General features: G+C 43.7%; 2 protein-coding genes across 5 annotated transcripts in view; one reads left to right on the top strand and one right to left on the bottom strand.

The window, feature by feature from the left end:
• Nucleotides 1-103: 103 nt before the first annotated feature.
• Nucleotides 104-19,668, bottom strand: part of LOC119487005 (transcriptional enhancer factor TEF-3-like) — a 34,071-nt gene continuing 14,506 nt past the window's right edge. The window contains exons 2-11 of one of the 4 annotated variants that reach the window (XM_037767612.1): nt 18,079-18,143; nt 16,085-16,156; nt 14,202-14,336; nt 13,258-13,301; nt 12,920-12,981; nt 12,614-12,744; nt 11,948-12,121; nt 5,097-5,237; nt 3,100-3,252; nt 104-1,068 (exon numbers count right to left, since the gene is read on the bottom strand). In XM_037767612.1, coding sequence (XP_037623540.1) covers nt 955-1,068; nt 3,100-3,252; nt 5,097-5,237; nt 11,948-12,121; nt 12,614-12,744; nt 12,920-12,981; nt 13,258-13,301; nt 14,202-14,303 — 921 coding nt within the window. In that variant the 5' untranslated portion in view covers nt 14,304-14,336; nt 16,085-16,156; nt 18,079-18,143 and the 3' untranslated portion in view covers nt 104-954. Of the gene's footprint in view, nt 1,069-3,099; nt 3,253-5,096; nt 5,238-11,947; nt 12,122-12,613; nt 12,745-12,919; nt 12,982-13,257; nt 13,302-14,201; nt 14,337-16,084; nt 16,157-17,774; nt 18,005-18,078; nt 18,144-19,668 lie in introns of those variants that run through there. The other 3 variants (XM_037767613.1, XM_037767611.1, XM_037767614.1) reach the window with 3 other exon arrangements.
• On the top strand, nt 18,643-19,390 carry LOC119487006 (chondroitin proteoglycan 3-like). Its single transcript, XM_037767615.1, has one exon. It carries the CDS (start codon nt 18,847-18,849, stop codon nt 19,108-19,110), a length of 264 nt encoding a protein of 87 aa, XP_037623543.1. The 5' UTR covers nt 18,643-18,846; the 3' UTR covers nt 19,111-19,390.

Below are 19,668 nucleotides of genomic sequence, written 5' to 3'. Positions count from 1 at the left end.
TAACATGATCCAATTTGAGGACAAAACCCTGCACATGATGTTTATATACCGTTACGAGGACGCAACATATTCCAGTCAGAATGCAAAAAGAAGAAACTCAGAGTTATGTAAGAAACACTTGTATTTTCATCTGACACTTCAGGGCAAGTTACAGTTACAGTCTGTAATCAGCTTACAGATCTAAAATCTGGTTCAAGTTAGCAGTGTTATTATGTGCCTTTTTTGTTGTCGTCAGATCATTTTCAATCAAAAACAGTAAGACAATACAAGAAACATTTAACATTAAACATCAAACAATGTGAATACAATAGCTCTCTTAAATCATTTTTAGCCTCTTTATCTTCTGTTTAGAGGAGATGGACTGTACATAATTACTCAAATAACACAAACGATTGGCACCAAAGAAAAAACAGTGATATTTCATGGATGTGCAAAGGAGGGATTTTCAGCCTACTTTTCTTATCCCCCCCCCCCCCAACCCCCATTGATATTTATATTTAAGTCACTAGGTGGCACCCTGAGGCAGCCAGACTCCTCCGCATCAAACATCCCCTGCACATGCATGTGTGTAAAAGAATCTAAATCAAAAACAAGCACTAGTAAAATGAGATGAAAAACACCACCAATGACAACGTTCTCATGCAGGTCTTGTTGGCTAGGTTTGGCTCCTTTGGTATAGAGACCACGGCGTATCATGGTCCTCTTCTGGGTTTTTTTTTCCTCACCACTTTTCACACACAAAGCCCGTTCCAGTTTCCACAATCCCAAATCCAGCTCTTCCTCAGCAGTAAGAGTGTCCCTGGGCATTACGGACAAACAAAGCCTCTCTGGGCTTCTGACCCAGTTGAATGGTTTCAGCTTTTTAAGCTCACGGAGGAAGTAATCCGTTGTTAAGTGTTGTTGCTCACTGAGGTGCTACAATGGGGTCTAGAGCAGGTAGAAGTTCCAACTGTGTCAGTCTTTGACTAGCCTGTAAATGTGATGCTGTGCGCCGTGCTCACTGGTGGACACCTCGAAGACGTAGGCTATGCACAGGAGGGTTTCCAGTGTGTCCCTGTTAGTCACCACCTGTGGACAGAGAAGACACAAAAAGGTCCTGCTCAGTCAAACTGTGGGGATAAAAAACACCTTGGTAACCTTGGTTACACATGCTTTTACTAGTCAAATGTATTCAAGTTGTTCTAGTTTGCAGAGAAGTTTGCAGTCCTTGGACGACAATATATAAACTATCATACCACTCCGTTAACATGGCCAAAATCATCAAAACATTAGAAATTAAAAAGCCCAAAAATGTCCTTAGTGATGCACCAGGGTTCAGTTTCTCCCTCCAGACACACATTTTGATTGTTATTTATGGTGGAAATGGACAGAATTTACAAGAGGAAGTGGAAATCCGTCCGTTTATGTCCTACAAAAATCGACCAATATCTATCTCAGTAGTAAAATCCTGTTGGTTTAAATCAAAGTGATTTCATTTAGTTAGTTAAAAAGGGTTTCACAGGACTACACTAGAGAATATAACCACTGTGATGATGGTTTTGGTAGAACCATGACTTTCCAATGCAAAGCATTGTTACTACGAAGTATGTTCATACATGCCATTAAATTGTATTCAAATGTAAAAAACAAACAATAGTAATCAAGCAAAAATAGTATGTTAATATCATTCGAATCTAACGGCAGCAGCATATGGTTCAGTTTCTTTGTTCTCAAACATAATTCAGCTACTACTACTACTAGTCACCTTGTGTAGCATGATCCATAACTGTATGATCATTCTGGAACATCATGGAACGTGAGATTGGCCGGAGAATCGTATTATTTTATGTGCAAAACTAATTTGTATCTTCAAACGCAGCCGGAAGTTTGAGTGTGGCGACGCAACGGGCTTAAAACAAGCACAGAACTTCATCAATTCATTATGCGTTGCATTGAACACACTTACATGAGGTGTATTGATTTGTGCTCAGCCTTGCAAAGTGAAAATCTGTTGAGTGCACCCATCTGTTGTCTTTATGTATGTGCATGCGTGTGTGTGTGTGCATACGTGTGTGTGTGTGTGCACATGTGTTTAGGAGCTGTTCATGGTTAATATGAGCTAAATCAGCCCATTGAGAAACATAATGACATGCTGCCATGTAGTCGTCAGTGTGGGCTCAATATGGTCATTGTGCCCTGGCCGGTAGGAATGCAGCCGGCAATGGAAGGGACACCGATGTCTTTGAACCCTGGTGTTGAGGACCACTTTGTTACTATGGTGATACGCTCTAGTCTATTCACTTCCCTCTCTGTGTCCGCTCTCTGAGGAGCACACCGGCTCATTCACAAAAGTTCAACTTACAGTGGAGTGGACACAAAATGTTTCAACTCTGCAAGAAGCCATAAAAAAAAAAGAAGAAATGCTGTTCGTAGGCAGTGAAACATTGCGACCAGCTGTTAATGGTCTGTCAAGGTTAGCCCAAAGGAAATATCACAGCATATTCATTTAGAGACCAAACAGTTTCTCCTGTTTCACACCCTTTATGACAGCGGCACGCCGGCATAAAGCACTTTGAAATTGAAAGAAAGTGCACGTATTGAACGTCCACGATGTGGCCCTGTGTGCTGTATCGCCTCAGAATGGTATGAATGGAACGACATGAATGATGAAGGACAATGAGTGTTTTTCAATGCATGAATGCGTTGCAGGCTCATATCCAAACACATTTTAAGTCAGCTGTTGATGCCTCTTTACATTTACACCACAAGAAGGACTTTCGGAGCAGGGCTACGGCAACAGAGCTAATACAGTCTGCTAACAGGGAATGGGATAAAGTCTCAGTTTCCTTAATACTGGCATATCAAATTAAGGTTTCTAAAATGGTTCTTAAGGCTTGACATTATGGGAAATGTGTTCTTACCAAGAGTTAGACGAGAAGATTGATACCACTTTCAAGTAAGAGAGTGGTATCGATCTACTCGTCTAAATCTCAGCAAGAAAGAGAATATTTTCCGAACTATACGTTTCACAGAATACCTGAATATCTTGTATAATACCAGAAGAGCAATCTCTATACACACACACATAGTATACAGTATATCCCTGGTTGCTGTGGGTACCTGTAGGATAGTGAAGTTCTCCAGTACGCTGTTCATCATGTACTTCTCCGGCAGGTGTTTAAGCTTGTGGATAAAGTTGATCATATATTCACATAAAGGGGAACGATGGATTCGAAACACGTAGCGTCCATTCTCGAAACGTGCATACTCCGTCTAGGGAAAACAGATATAATACACAATAAGAGCATACAGTCCAATATATGACAACATATACCATGTGAAAAGAGAATTAAAAACACATTAAAAGGATAAAATTGCAAAACAATAGGGACACATATTCCACTGAAACTCAATTGGATGTGAACATCTATGTGATAAGCTGTAATATAATATACCTAATGCAGCACAAGGCATGCCAGATATGACAATAAACATATTTCTCGTGACAACAGTAATCAAATGATGAAGCCATTAAATATCACGGTGTGGTCTACTGAGGCAGATGGCCTCTACCTAGGGATGTGTTCATATTGTACAATCCATCAGCAGCAGGTGGGGGGGGCGGGGGGGGGGGCCGGGCCGCTGGTGTGTCTCGTTAACGGGAAGCATTAACCGTTAGTCATGCTGGGGAGATTTGTTAATCACGTCAGTTTCCTGACCACAGATCAGTGGTAATTTGACTGGAATCCATCTCCACCAGCAGCAGTTGTTCACTCCTCTGGGTGATAATGGTGGTTTTTCACGAGGTCGTGACCTCTTAATGTTGAACTATCACCCGGGCTGTTGAGCAATCGGTGATGCAAACTTCTTGAATTGTAGCCAAGTATATAGTTTACTGTTGACAGTTGTGGGAACTATTTCAAAATATTGGATTTTTTTGCAAAATGTGAAGCCGATAAAGACGGGGTTCAAAACACAACCTGAAACTGACTTAAATGCTGTTTACTGCTTTTATAGGCACATTATAATGAGACTGGTCACTGTGCCCTCCATAACAATAGCAGTTTGATTAAAAGAATTAAATATTCTATGTTCATTAATTTAGATTAATTAACAGAGACATGAAACCAAAAATAAATTCTCGTATCAAGAGCTGTTATGCCTTGAAATTTAAAATCTTTTAAGGATAATATTATCATCTAAACAAAACAGTAATTACTTTTGTTTACAGATTTTAGATGCTACTCAGGACAACAACAAAATAAAGCACAATGTCCATGTATAAATAAATAAATAAATAAATATATATATATATATATATATATATATATATATATATATATATATATATATATATATATTTATTTATTTTTGTTTGTTTGTTACAAATAGTATGAAGTGACTCTTTGTAATATGAGATTTTGATCCTTGGCCTATTCAATTACTTTTTTTTAAAACAATACACCTTTTTAATCTGTTGCAGCCTAATGTAGCCTATTGTAGCCTAATAAAATGATGATCTTCTAATAATCAAACAATGTAAACACCCATGAACTTGGTGTTATGTTAGCAGATTATTTAAACACAAACACAATGATTGATTACTTTCAACAGTCCGTAACAGCGTCAACAGTGTGAATAGAGTGGTAACGTTGATGAACGGGAATAAACTCTCTTATTGGAAGAAATTATTATTATTATTTTTAAATATTTTGTTCATATCATAAATGATCAAAGGCCTGAATTAAGGTCATTAAAATGGGCTGCATTTGGCCCAATTGAAAAGGGCCTGCTTTAGGTTCAATCGACAGAGCTTTTTCCTCCGTCCAAAATCTAGTGTTGAGTCGCTCTTTTAAAGCAAAATCCAGGGTGAAATAGTGAGCAAACAATGAAAATGTTGCCCTTCAATGAACAGATAAAGTCATTCTACAAAGTTTCTGCTACTGAAATGCAGGATTGCTTTAAAAAAATATCATCAAGGAGAGCTAAGAATATTTTATTTGTGACACAATATGTTTAAATTAGTAATGTTTTATAATAAATGCAGGGTAAGTGTCTGACTACCGGCATACTCTAGTTTAAGTTAATATATTCTTGATCACCCCCAGTATCCTTACCTCCACTTTCTCTACCACCTGCTTGCCGAAGGAGCAGACTTTAGTGGATGAGGTGATAATCATGTTCTCAGAGCTCTCGTACTGACTGGAAACACCATAGAAGAAGCTGCTGTCATCCTGCGGGTTTACACTGAGGTCCGCCTGGAGGGAGGAAACAGATAACATGTCAGCATCAGCTAATACTGACACACACCTGTCAGTCTGACTCTGGCGTGGCGGTGTATGAGCACGTATGAGGATTTGCTGCCCTTCTTTAACTGAAGACGTGCGTGCTCCACTACCGAACTAGCCTGCTCCACACTAAGCATCTAAAACCTCAAGGATACACAACACTGGATCCATAATCTATAACAAAATATCAGGTTCTGCTCACAGATGTGGACGTCAAGGTGTCATGTGTGTCAGTCTCACAAAGACACATCACCAGGAGTGCTACAGCTCAACAAAGCTTGAGGATGATTCTCTGTAAAGCCACGAGGCATCCACTGGCCCGGATCCTTGTTGACCCAGTATAGCGCCGTCAAATCCAGCCTCAAGATTCCCAAGATGCTGTGCGTCTCTTTGTGTGTGTGTGTTGTAAGACGATAATACAGAAGAAGATGTTGATCTTTCATCCATGGTGCATTCAAGCAGCCCATTCTCATACCCAGGTCGTCAAATGCCAACGCTTTGTCGCGGCCGTCTGGGTTCCGATAGGAGACGCACCGGACTTTCCATTAACTACAATGTAAACTCATGCACGGCAACAGTAAACGCTCTGGGAAAGTGCTGTGTTGACGAATTATAAAGAGCGAAAGAGACACACAGGGCAAGTTAAAGGGGAGGTGGATGGGTCCAACAAACACAGGACTTTCATCCAGGAGACCTCTGTTCATGCCCTGTATGTTACATTTCACTTTCACTTCACAATCAGCTGTTTGTTCGTGTCCCTTGCTCACGTCAAATCACATTTCACTGTAAAAACAGTCATTTTATGCCCTACCGTGTTGTTTTTTTCCTAAACCTATCTAAGTGGTTTTGTTGCCCGAACCTAAACAATTGTTTATATTTTATATCAAAATATTAAGCACGTATTTACTGCGAGCGAAAAGTGACGCCGAGGGGTCGCTAAGCATGTGTTTAGTGGAAGTTACAGAAGAAGATGTTGATCTTTCATCTATGGTGGAGTCAAGTGTTGCGTTCATGAGAACTGACGTTTTTCTGGTAGCTCACACGTTCACAAGAGCCCACGTTACTTTTTACATTTTTTAGGGATGCATCGATCCGACTTTTTCAGTCCCGATATCGATGCCAATACCTGAGCTGTGGGTAACGGTCGATACTGAGTACCGATCCGATACCAGTGTTTAATTAATCAGCTGTATGCTTCACTGTGTGGAAGTGACTGGGATCAGTCTGTTATGTGTAAGGAAACATCAGGCTTGATTTGAACATTGCTTTACAATAACATGCAATAAATAAATACATAGATAAACATTTATTGAATTGTCATTTATTATTAAAATAAATCGGTCTATTTCTCGCTTGAAATGTTTTCAGAAGTAGATTTTGGTGGATTGTTTAGACGGAATAACAGAAAGTTTACGAACAGGCCCCCATGTTGTTTCCTGTTTGAAACAGCGAGCAGAAAACCAGGGACCAGTCATGTACATTAAACAATAGAGTACGTCACCGCTTGAACGGCCAGTTGAGTGGAGCAGCGCGTCTCCTATTGTCCTCACCAGACCTGGTGGACATTTACCGCTGGATTTCACATTATAGACATGACCACTGACTATTTGTAGAACAATTTAGACACAGATTCACAGACTGACCGTACACAGTTCAGACATATACTCGGTTTTAACCGAGTCTTGTTGTGAAAAGGAAACAAGGCAACATCTATTTTGTTGTCAGTTGCTTAGCAACAACTGAAACTAATCAAATGCACAGACATTTGTGTACTCAACTTCCTGTATGTCAAAAATATGACCTCACAAGTTGAATTTAAAGGCAGCGCAGAGTCAAGTTTCCTCATGTGGATGCAAATTCACCTCTCTGATCCTCCCACTAGTTCAAGTTTGAATGGAGGCGAGTATAATCAGATTTAGGATCAGACTGAGGTGTCGTCTCCTCCGTCAGACAGCCGGGCTGTTTTACCTTTTCCCCTGTCGGGCTCTTGTCTCCTAATGGGCCATTGAGACAGCGCTCAGCCTCCTCTCATCTCTTCATCACCCCGTTCATCTTCATCCCTGGCTCGTGTAATTCCTCTATTTGTCTTCATCCCTGGGGCCCAGTGACCCTCCCCAAACCGCCATTCCCTGCTTCCCTAACAGCCTGCGAGGGAATTCATCCAATTACAATCAGCAGCATGCAATTGGCTGATTAGATCACGGTGGGCAGGCCGGCTGTGTAACAATTTAGCAGAGCCGGCTCAAATCGGATTCCCTCGGCACTTCAAAGGCGCGAGACAATCCGTTAGGACAGGGCCACGGGCGCTGCGAGGGCGAGGAGGAAGGCGGGGAGCGGGGCAGGGCAGCCAGCAGCCGACAAGGGGGGTTTGCTGGAAATTCAATCTAGAACGCCATAGCTTTGGAGGTGGGCCAGCCGCCTGTCACCGTCACCATGCCAACCTGCGCCTCAGCACACCCCCAAGTCATGACCTACCACGTGGTCGTCCCACTGTGGCTACATCAAACAGGCTCTTACCGTTATCGTATCGTAAGTTATCGTATTTTCAGATGTGTCGAGGATTTCATTTTGCTTCTTATTTTCATGGCCAAGAGCATCGTTGAAATGCTCAGCTGTTTTGTAGCATTTCTGTGTTTTGTCATGGATGTCTTGAGAATTGGCGGACCCCCTCGGGGGGACGGCGTTATGAGCTTGTTTTCCTCTAGCGAGGAGTTGCATATGTCGTAGCTGTTGACTCAACCGGGGCTGTGACATGAATCACAAGAGTAATATTTCATTGATGAATGACTTGTTGCTTACATGACCCACCGCTGTTTCCTCTGCCATCCTCATCTCTTGTTCACACTATCTGTGTCCCTATTTCTATCTCTTGCTGTTTATTGCCGTCTTGATCCCTTTTCTCTTTATGATATACGGCGGGGGCGACTCATCCCCTCCTCCCTCTCACCCCTACAATCAAATGCCATGGCTGGACCAGCTGCTCTTTCCAAGGACTGGAGAAGACTATACTTCCAAAATGGTGTCACTCACCAATGTTTTTTATGGCTCTACAATAAATAATGTGGCAGTCAAACATGTGAGAAGGGTAATGTCGTATATATACAAAGCCATCCGGTGGCACGAGATTGCAAGGCGGTGCTTTGAACTTGACATTCACAGTCTTTGGCACCAAGAACCACAGCAGTTAAAGGGCGTGTCCATCTGCGTTCTCTTCCGGGTTTAATCAAATGGAAAACGCCCATTTAGCCGTTAGCAGAAAGCAGTAACGTAGGTTACCAAGGTCTGGTGGTTCTGAAGAGAGCGATATAGCGGCTTCAGTTCCCCGTCTGACGGCAGGGTAACGTGGCTGTGGACGGGAGCAGCAGAAAAATTTATTTTAGCCACCTAAAAAAAAATCAATATCACTCTAAGTGTACGCTATATTTAGAATATTTTCACCGCTTTACCTCGCCGTCAGACAGCCCTTTCCGACAGGAAACTGAAGTTGCTGTATTGCTGTCTTCAAAACTACTATTAAAAACCCCCCAGTAATTTTACGTTGCAGACAATGTCAATGACAATGTTATCGGTACTCCTGTCTGCTTCCTCCATCTAAATTACTATAAAATTAAGGTAATACACTGATGATGTATAAGGATATATGTATATATAAATGTAGAACGTCATCAAGCAGAAACCTACGTCAGGTCACGTGGGGAAAAGTTTTCAGAAGGGTTTGGGAAAATAGCATTTCGATGCTAAAACATTTTCTTACTTTAACCACAATTGGGGATTTTAGTACATAAGGAAGACCACTGGGAAGCTACTGAATGATATAAAAACCTAAAAGTAATAATATTGATAATAATAATAATAATGTACCCATCCTTTATACTGTATAAGCTTATATATCAAGTTTTGCAAGTCACCACTGGCCTCAACATTTGTGACAAAGTGGATCAGAGGATGATCATATTTCACAATGTTTCGCAGTAGTAGTGAAGATGGTTGTTTGACATTCTGGTCTCCAGACTTGCACCAAACCACTGTAGTTTAAGTATCCAAATCACTTCTGATGGTTGCAGAGAACCTACAATGGTTTCACATATCTTCTCTTCAGAGCGCCATATATATTTCAGGCCTGCAAAACCACTTTAAGTCTGAAGGTAAACTACAGAGACCGCTCCTCAACATTGTTGTGTCAGATTTGGACCGGACCAAAGCAGGACAGATATTGTTCACTGTGCTATTCTCTCATCCCTGGGCTGGATGCGTTTGGGTCACCTGGTATTCACAACATGCCTCAGGTGCTACTGAGAACAGCCCTGCCAGTCTCCCCAGTATTAGAGAGTCGAAGAACACGATAGGCATGATGCCTAACCTAGGACAACCTCTCAAGGCTCCCATGACTCAGTCAGACCGCACACGTCCTTTATACTTCACAACAAGGAGGGGTTCATTTAGGCACAGCAAGGTTCAGGTTGGTGCAGTCTAACCCTCCACCATAGTAGAGAGAGAGAGAGAGAGAGAGAGAGAGGTGTGTGCACTGGCAGGTCCTCATAGTAGATGGTCCCAGATATTTTACTCTTTTTGTGCACAGAGATAAATAATGGCAGCTTGTTCGATGGAAGGAGGAGATTTTTGCAGCAGTGATGTAGTCGACACTCACCACATTCATCCAGTTCTACCTGTTTGGCTCCTTCTCTAGGTCGCTCCCTCTTATCATGCTCAACCCTGACCTCCACTGTAAAACCGACATGGACTTTCATTCATACAGTATAGCTCCTTTCTAGTCTTCCAACCACTCAAAGCACTTTACACTACAAGTCAGCATTCACACACATTCATACGCTGCCATTCAAGGTGCCACCTGCTCATCTAAATACACGCTACCTTCGAGAGCAATTTGGAGTTAAGTGTCTTGCTCAAGGACGCTTCGACATGCGGACTGGAGGAGCCGGGGATCGAACCGCCCACATAATGAAGAGTAGCAACACTTTTGAATGAAATGCCATTAATAGCCACCTAAAGGGACTCTATGTAAGAATGTAGCAGTGACACCTGTGGTCGTAAGTTAACGACAGTCAGCGTCCTCTTGCTCGTACTCACGCTTGTGCTCGCTCTAGGTAGACATGAACGAGCATCGATCAAAACTAGTGAGGCGACACACGTCAGCTAAAAGCACAATATCACTCTATATTTCAGCTGCTTGGCAGTAATGTTAGCTGACCAGACGAAGGTCTCTCCATGAATCAATGCTGATCCTAGTGTTGGCTTTTCAGGGGAGACACCGGAGTTTTGGTCGGAGACGATAACGTTTCTCATTGCGGAGCCCCGTCACTTCACAAGACACGGAAAACCTCTGTCTATCTCTAGTCTGGAGGAGCTGCAGCAGTTATTTCTGCACAAACGTCCACTGTACATTCACTAGATATTCTCAGAGCTACTAACTCTTCTGCAGTGTGGAGTGTGCGTGCATGCACGTGAGAGTAGAACGAAAGAGCGAGTGAGAACAAGCGTGGTGTGTGAGTGAAGGCAAGCAGGCAGAGGAGCAAAGTACAGCATTGTCTCCCCTGTGTCCTCTGACCACAGTCAGGTTGCTGGAGCAGGATTAGTTGATACTGTTTTGCAAGACACTAGATATAACTTTGCGGTTTTGGTGCTTCCGTGTAGTTTATGTTGGAACAGCGTAGACACGCGCGAGCGCGCATGGGACACCGACCCGCAATGATTTATAAGAGTGTAAGAAGTTACAAACAGTACCTTTAAATAAAGAGTGAATGTATGCGTAGAGGGAGGTGTCCTGAGGTAAAGAAGAGGGTGGGTTTGAAAGAGTGTACGTGTTGTGCACGATAAAAATACCAAAGGTCTTGTCCTGAGGTAACGCAAGGTGGCCAGATCAGCTGAGACGTGTCCAGTTAACGCTCTCGTACTCCTCCTCGGTCTCCGTCTCTCACTCTGATCTCTTTATTTTAAGCCCATTTTCATGTTGTCAGTTTGCATGTTTCCACTGTTTTCAACGATATCACACATTCTCCTCCATCTGTCTTCATTCCTTATCCTGCATCTTGTCTCTCTGTATGTGTGTGTGTGTGTGTGTGTTTTTTTGGGGGGGTGGGCTTATCTATAAATAAAGTATACTGGGGGGGTTGGACTCAGTCTAATAGCGTTGAGACAGGTGCCTGGGCTCACATTTCCCCTGGTGAAAGATCAGGCCTGCCACTCTCTCCAAGGCTGCTGTCACACACACAATCACACACACACACATCACAGACGTATACAAATACACCCAGCCTAACGCATGCTGAGCAGCAGTGCCTTCTTTGCCGGCGTATAAAACCAGCGATCAGGTCATGGGAGCGATGACTTTCCATTCGTTCTGGCTTTAAATCGCACTTAAGTTCCTTTAACTCCCAACGCTTAAGCTATCTCAACGCAGTTAACACCGCTAGGCCATTAACAGCCAACAGGTGCTACAAAACATTAACAAGAGTATTCACTGTACTCTGACTTCACCTTCATGACTCTGGGAGGATTATATGTGTATGAAACATACCACACACAGAGCGTCGGACTGAGCTTTACATAAATAAAAACAGGTATTAAATTGATATTAGAGATTTATCCGCTGTAATGAATTGAAAAATAATTAATCTTAGAGGAACTGGATGGAAGTAAAGGGAATTAAAAAAATGTTTCACCCAGAACTTGACGAGGAAGAAAGCGTTGTGCGGCCCTTTCTCAAACAGCTCCTTCAGGCCTCCCTTCTTCTCCGGGAACTTGTCGTAGATCTGCCTGACGTCCACAGACTCCAGATAGGCGTCGCTGTAGCTCGGGTTGGACTGGCCGATGTGCACAAACAGGTGCTTGTTGAACTGGAACAGACGAAAAATGCACAACAGGAGATGAACGGAGCCAAAAAAAAATGACACATGTACAGTTTGTTAAATTGCTTTTAACGACATCTGTCACACTGGACCTGCTGTTCCATTGAATCATGTTTATTGTAAAATCCCATCACCTGTCTCGACGGTCCCACCCTTTATCTTCCCACTCACACCATTCATGATCGTGTGTAATGTGCTGGTGTGTTTATTCTCTATGTGTTAATACAGATTATCCTGTTGTCTTTGTGAGATGCTGACACACAACAAAACCACCAACGTTTTAAAGGTCCCATATCGTGCTCATTTTCAGGTTCATAGTTGTATTTTGTGTTTCTTCTAGAACATGTTTACATGCTGTATTGTTAAAAAAAAACCTTTATTTTCCTCGTACTGTCTGCCTGAATATACTTGCATTCACCCTCTGTCTGAAACGGTGCGTTTAGGATTGCACAGAGTTCATCTCCTGTGTTGTCTACTCACATTCTCGGGGTCCTGAGGTTGCTCCAGGAAGGCGGAGAACTCCAGCATTCGCAGCTTGGAGCTGGCAATGCATCTACCCTGCCAGGGGGGGGCACCGGGAGACATCGACAGCCCCGCTGTGCTTTCATAACCTACAGACAAAGAGGGCAGTGAATGTGCGGTTTTGAGTGTAACAATGTACAAAAAACCTAAAGAGAAAATGCAGCTATTTCTCTGAGCTTCTTCATCACGAGCCGCGTCGCCTCATCACTTTGCCGGCGTGACAGCGTACTGTCAACACAGTCAGGGTGGAGAAAGAGCACCCACCTGTTATAGGGGTCGGGCCGGACGCCTGCATGGCGTAACTCTGCTGGGAGAAGGGCTTAATGCTGGAGAGACGAGACAGACAAGAGAGAGAGAGGCATGTTATGTGCACCGTCTCGGCCTCATGACCCCTTCTCACTTCTACTAATTGGTCCGCCTGACCTCTTAAGACGCAGGGGGCTGAATGTCAGACAGCTGAGGACTTTTCTTTATAATTGTACTGATGTGTTTTAATTTGTCCTGAGATTCAGTCCCCGACTGAAATGTATCTGATGGTTATTAAGCTGATCACATGAGAATTACTGATGGATAGTGTGAGTATAGAAAGAATGGCTACTCACTCTTCGTGGCCTCCTGGCTGTCCTGGAAGAGCCCCGTGCCAAAACTGGGAAGAAAAGAAGTGCAAACTATATTACACAGCTCCACCTTGACACTAATTCTCACATATGAATTGTTTATGTTGTTTATTCTGCTTTTCAAAACAGAAGAACAGAGATGAGAGGTGTTTCTGCAATCAAAGAAAATCAAGCTTAAAGTATCATCAAATCAAATCATATTATATAGAGTGTCTCGATCATGACACTTCAACATGCAGACAGTAGGGAGGCGGGGATTGAACCGTCAACCTTGTAGCTAAAGGATGACCTGCCAACTGAGAAGCTTGTCAGGTGATTGGATGAACCATCTGTCAATCAAACTTGCTGATGCCAGTCGGGAGAAGAGCAAAAATATCTTTTCCATCGAGAAAAAGCCTGCAGCTCTTCTTTCAATGAAGAAATACTCTCCAGTTCTGATAGAACTGCTAACCTTTCCAAGAGCTGCCATTATTGTTTAGAATGAACAGTCGCCACGCCCGTAGCTGCTAATAGCTGCTAGGATTGGTCCGTGGTCTGGCGAGCTGGACACAAACGCGTTACTTCAAGCCTGACGAGATGGATTTTTGTGTGATCCTGCGATTCTCCCGTGATCGAACAAACCCGCTATCCCCACTAAGCCGAGCCACAGCAGTTCTGAAGAGGTCAAATCATCTGTGACCAAACTACCGTTTGAAAAATCGTGAAGGGAAGCAGTCTCAAATATGTGCAATTCAGAAACTGAATCTACAAAGAGACACACAAGATAAAAGTAACCAACATCCAGGGAAACGATGGACACACATACATCAGTGTATGGGGTGATGAAAAACCACCAACCACAGAAACGTTTTCAATAAATGTGGCTACTGCTCAGCCTTTCAGGTTAATCTGAATAAGACGGTGTAGGGGGACACTGGTCAGGGACTCACCCCACCAGAAGTGGGATAGGCCGGCCTAGACAGGCCCTGGAGAGCCATCTTGTTCTGGAAAGCCGTAGGCGAGATGATCTGGGCGGAGGACATGGTGGCCATACTCTGCAGGGCCTTGTCTTTGGCAACCTGGTCCTGTGGAGAGGGACGCAGAGCGAGACAAAACAGACAGTTACGCAAACGGAGAGCGCTCGTAAGACTCCATTTAAGCCGGCGCCCCGCTTCAACCGGTAACACAAGCAGAGCCCTAAAAAGGGAAGTGAAGCACCGAGGCCAGCTTGCATCATCGGTGAATCCCTGCCAGAGCCGAAGAGAAGGTGATATTACAGTCAAGGGCCTTTGGGTCAAGAGTTAAGTTTATTGCTTTGGCAGGGGCAAGCTAGTGATGACAACCAGCTCCTGTTGGAGGTCAGACTGGAAGACAAGGCAGGCTACAGGGCGATAAGTTAATATGCCAATAACTGCATAGAAACTGCTAAGTTTAAAATAGTGAGATAGCTATAAAAGTGTATTTCCTGTGCAACGCTGTAAAGCGATACCACTCTTGTTTTTGAATCCACTCCTTCAGCAGTTTCCAAACCACAGAGGACTACAATCACTTGCCGCCCAGCCCTAATGGGCAAGGCCACACGGTGCATTCTTCTTCCCAGAACTGGCAAACACAAGGGCATAGCTGAAATTCGGGGGGGGGGTACATGTGGCAGGGATCTCAGTTACACCAAAGACGTATTTAAAAAAGGGCCTGTCGCAGAGGCCAACCCTGTGACCGGTGCCGGACCCTGCCAGCTGAACCCTCGTGGCCGCCGTCCAAGGCGAGAGGGGAGAGTCCCGTTGCCTCCCGAGTATGCGGGTGTGCGTGGACGAGAAATGTAAACTGAGAAAGTACTGGGGGGGACGGGGATGTGTGAGCTCTCAGCGCGCCACACAGGAAAACTTTTATTGAGGTGCTTATCAAATGTAATACTTGGAAGGAATAATGCAGGGATTAATTTGTTTCCTGACAATTGCGTTTTGGTTCATCTTGTTCATAATCGTGCGCACTAAGCCTCGGGCCTCCTGAAATGTGTTCACATTTCATCGAAATGTGTCAGCATCCCATTTAAGACCAGCATCAATGAGAGGGGGTGCAATTAAAAAAACATCCAATCGTTTGTGCCTTTGTGTTAATAGGATGTGAATACGAGGCAGCGCAGGGGCCACACTGACATACCTTTAACACAACATGAAGCTTCATTATAAGAGGGAATAATAGAAGGTAATAATGGTTTCACCCTCTTTCCATCTGCTGCTGCTGCTCAACTTGATTAAACTAAAAAAAAAAGCATCACACTAATCATCACACCCTTAACTCAGCTAGGACTATTTTCTTCCCCTGTGGTGAAGAAATGGAGATTTGCAATTAATGATTTGATTACATCCACATTAACCTGACCCGCCACGTGTTTTTTTTTACACAGAACCATGGCTAAAAGCCGTTGCTGGAAACTGTTTGGAAAAGGGCAGGCACTTTCAGGCAGGTGATTGGATGAACCATCTGTCAATCAAACTCTTGCTGAAGCCAATTTGGAGAAGATCAAAAACATCTTTTCCATCGCGAAAAACTTTCAGTGCCGTTAGTTGCCAGTCGTAGCTGCCAGTAGCTCCACCCAGGACGCTGACTGGTCCTTGCTCTCGCTTGCCAGACACAAACGCGTTATTTGAAGCCTGACAAGATGGATTTTCGTATGATGTGTGACATTCGTGACACCACGACAATCCAGCTGCCGTGCAAGGTTACATCCACACATCCTTAACTTCATGAGTGCATTCAAAAAGGAGCAACACTTGTTAAATCGTCCAAAACATCATAGTGAATATAAAAGAGCAAAAAGAGGTTGACTCACGTAGCGTACCTTCAGCTTCACCTGGATCTCTCTGGCCTTCCGTCGGGCCAGAACCTGGATGTGACTAGATACCTGAAAGACGGACAACACAGCGGAGTTAAGCATTGCATTCATGTTTCCAGCTAAAATGGGTGACTTAGTTTTTAACTTAGGTTTTAATCCTTTAACCCTGTGTGTTCAACATGGATTTCCTCCAGATGCTTCCGTTTCCTTTAGAGCTGGAAATACCGATTATTTTCATTGTCGATTAATCGAATAGTTGTTTGGTCTATAAAATGTCAGAAAATGGTGAAAAATGTCGATCAGTGTTTCACAGAGGAGTAAATAAACCAGAAAATATTCACATTTAAGAAGCTGGAATCAGGGAATTTTTATTTTATTTTATTTTTATTTTCTTAAAAAATTACTCAAACCGATAACCGATTAATTTAATAGTTGACATCTAATCGATTAATTGTTGCAGCTCTAGTTTCCTTCCACAGTGTGAAAACATGCAGGTGAATTTAAGACTCTGAATTGGCTAAAGGTGTGAATGTGAATATGTTTGTGTGACAACCTGACCACCGAGTACCCCGCCTCTTGCACAAGGTTTAGAGAATGGATGAATGAAATGTACAAATGTATGTATGCTTAAACAATAAGTTGATTAATCGATTGACAGAAAATTAATTGGCAAGTGGCCATTTCTCTGCATTGAGTACTTTCACTTTTAATAATTTAAAGGAACAGTTGTGTAGGATCTGGCGGCATCTAGCGGTGAGGTTAGGAGATGAAATTGAAAACTTCTCCTGTGTGCCAAGCGCGTTGGAGAGCTACGGCGGCCGACGCAAAAATACAAATGGGGCCTTCTCCAGAACCATTCAGAGCAGAGCCAGTGTGTTTGTACGTGGGAAGTGAGTGATGAAGAGAGAGAGAGAGAGCGGCGGCGACGGGAGCGAGTAACGTTATCGACTCCGGCCCAAGCAGGAAAAGTTAACACAGTGTTTGGTTTGTCCGTTCTGGGCTACTGTAGAAACATGGCGGTGCAACATGACGGACTCCGTGAAGAGGACCCGCTCCCTATGTATCCCTGATTGTTACACACCGGCCCTTTAACTACATTTCCCTGATTATACTTACAGATATTGACTTTCAGTGCAGGACGTTAACTTGTAACAGAGTAGTTTTACAGTGTGGTATTAGTACTTCCTCCACCACTGCTCAGCTAGGAATAGGACCTAAAGATGGTGCTGTCTGTCTGTTAACACTTTGGTCTAAATAAAATGAAATGCAGTATGGATATTCCAACCCTTTGAAATAACCTTGTTAAGCATAACATCTCGACTGAAGTTGTTAAGGCAGCTCCCTCAGGCAATGTGAGATATAACTAACTAAATATTGCTGAAGTGTTTTTATTGTATGAGTTGTGTTGTGTTATTTTTGTTTAGCCCCATCTCATGTTGTAATCTTTCCTGTCTGTACTGCAGCTCAGCAGTCCATCAGTTCACTGTTGTTGGACCAGCAGGTGTCCCTCTATCCCTCCAACCTGTCCCACCATCCATCTCTGATCCCTCTCTGCCCCCCCCCCTTCCTCCTCTCATCTCCACTCATCTCTTCTCATTCTCACTCAGAGTCTGCCAGATGACTTAGCAGGGACCCTTTCTCCCCACATCCATCACTGCCCATACATCAGTCATTCCATATCAGATACCGTAGTGAGGATAGAGTTCCAAATCCCTCGGCCTGTCCCGCCTCAGTCTCCCATGCAGATCCCCGTATTCCCCAGCTTCTTGCCCCTTCTAACAAGCACCAGATCCATGAGGTGGTGAAGAACCAACACCGACACCTGATCCTATAGCATCTGTGCATTGGGCCCTGGCCCTAAATCAATCGTCATGTCTAGGAGTGAGGAGGGGGGGTACCCAGGGTGTTGGGGCGTCACTCAGCAGCAGAGGCCTTTTTCTGGAGGAGTCAAAAATAGGGGCTGCTTCAAATGACATTTATGGAGAACTTACCTGCTTCCTGGTCCGCGTCTTCCCTGTGCGAAGTTTGATGTACCGTGCAATCAACTCATTTCGTCCTGTAAGGGACCAGAAAACAACATCATTGTAGTATTTAGTGTCATCATTTAGTATCATCAGTGGAAAAAAGAAGTGCCAGTACTGCCCTTATTCACATGTTGACGTGAGTATTGGCCGGTATCAGTAAATCATTATTACATTCTGAATTTCTATAGTGAGTAAAAGACACTAGGAGATATTGCTGATGTTCTCAACATGAATTTAATTTATTCAGAGTTGTGAGTTGTGCCAGAGGACGGGGGTCTAAGGGGCCATTGGGGACTTTACGCCCCTGTCCCGCATTAAGAACTAGATGAAGAAACACAACTTGTAAAATGCCACAAGCAAGCTTTGATGCTCGTAGTACTGTACTACCAAGTGAATATGGCCAAGGACGGGTTTAAGTTCAATCCACATGTTTAGATATTATGTCGTTGGTATAAGAGCAGCGTGATGTGTGGTTGAGCGACAGAGAGAGAGCGACGGTAGATGCGCTCAGGGCACACAGCAGCGTGTTTCCCTGTCAGTATGTGTTTCCCCCTACCTACACCTGAACCAGCCCTTGAGGCCCTTTCAGACACAAAGCGAGAACAGCACCACTGCGCTCTGAAACACATTATTTTATTACTTGTGTCTCCGACGACTTTTTGCTGAGCAAAGCAGGGGCGAAGCAAGCCGCTCGCTGCACCCAAAGTTCAACCTTGGGCGCAGCAACATGCTGTGATGTGTGCTGCTGATCCCAGCGGTGAGCCCAGCGGTGAGCCCAGCGGTGAGCCCAGCGGTGAGCGCAGCGGTGAGCCCAGCGGTGAGCCCAGCGGTGAGCCCAGCGGTGATCCCAGCGGTGAGCCCAGCGGTGAGCCCAGCGGTGAGCGCAGCGGTGAGCCCAGCGGTGAGCCCAGCGGTGATCCCAGCGGTGAGCCCAGCGGTGAACCCAGCGGTGAGCGCAGCTCAAACAGCGTTGTGTCTGAAGGGGGCCATTATCCCTAACCACCAAGGGGGGGCGCTATCATTTTAACAGGAGGGAGACACTATTCGACCGGGGAACAGACTTTGACATAACACCGGTGCACCAGAAAAAGTCACGGTACACAGAAAGAGTAAAAGAGCCGGCTGCTACTGGTGAGTACCGGCCCACTGATAGGGGCATAAGAACATTAATGTGTCAATTATTGAAAGGTTAAAGGAGAAAACATGAAAAACTGTAGATCCACTTGTCTTATTGTAGATAGCTGTGTAAAATAAGTGTTAAGAAGCGATCATTAAAAACAACTTGGAATTTGGAGAATTGAATTTAGAAAAGTAAAAGTGGGTTTGTTTGTTATCATTATCTTATGTTACACATTTGTATACCTGCTAATTATCAAAATTACTCCGTTCAGTTTCTTTATATATTTTCTTTTGTTTCTGGAACATATGCTGTGTTTTTTAATTTACTTATTTAATATTTTTTTATAATATCTGTATATCGAATTACTTGCTTTAAAAGTGTTTTGTTACATTAAATTTGTATATTGTTTGCTTTTATTTGCTGTACTGGTTACCTGA

The sequence above is a fragment of the Sebastes umbrosus genome, chromosome 4, assembly GCF_015220745.1.
Source record: "Sebastes umbrosus isolate fSebUmb1 chromosome 4, fSebUmb1.pri, whole genome shotgun sequence".
In the NCBI taxonomy this organism is placed as follows: Eukaryota; Metazoa; Chordata; class Actinopteri; order Perciformes; family Sebastidae; genus Sebastes; species Sebastes umbrosus.
This window is presented reverse-complemented; position numbering and strand designations above follow the sequence as displayed.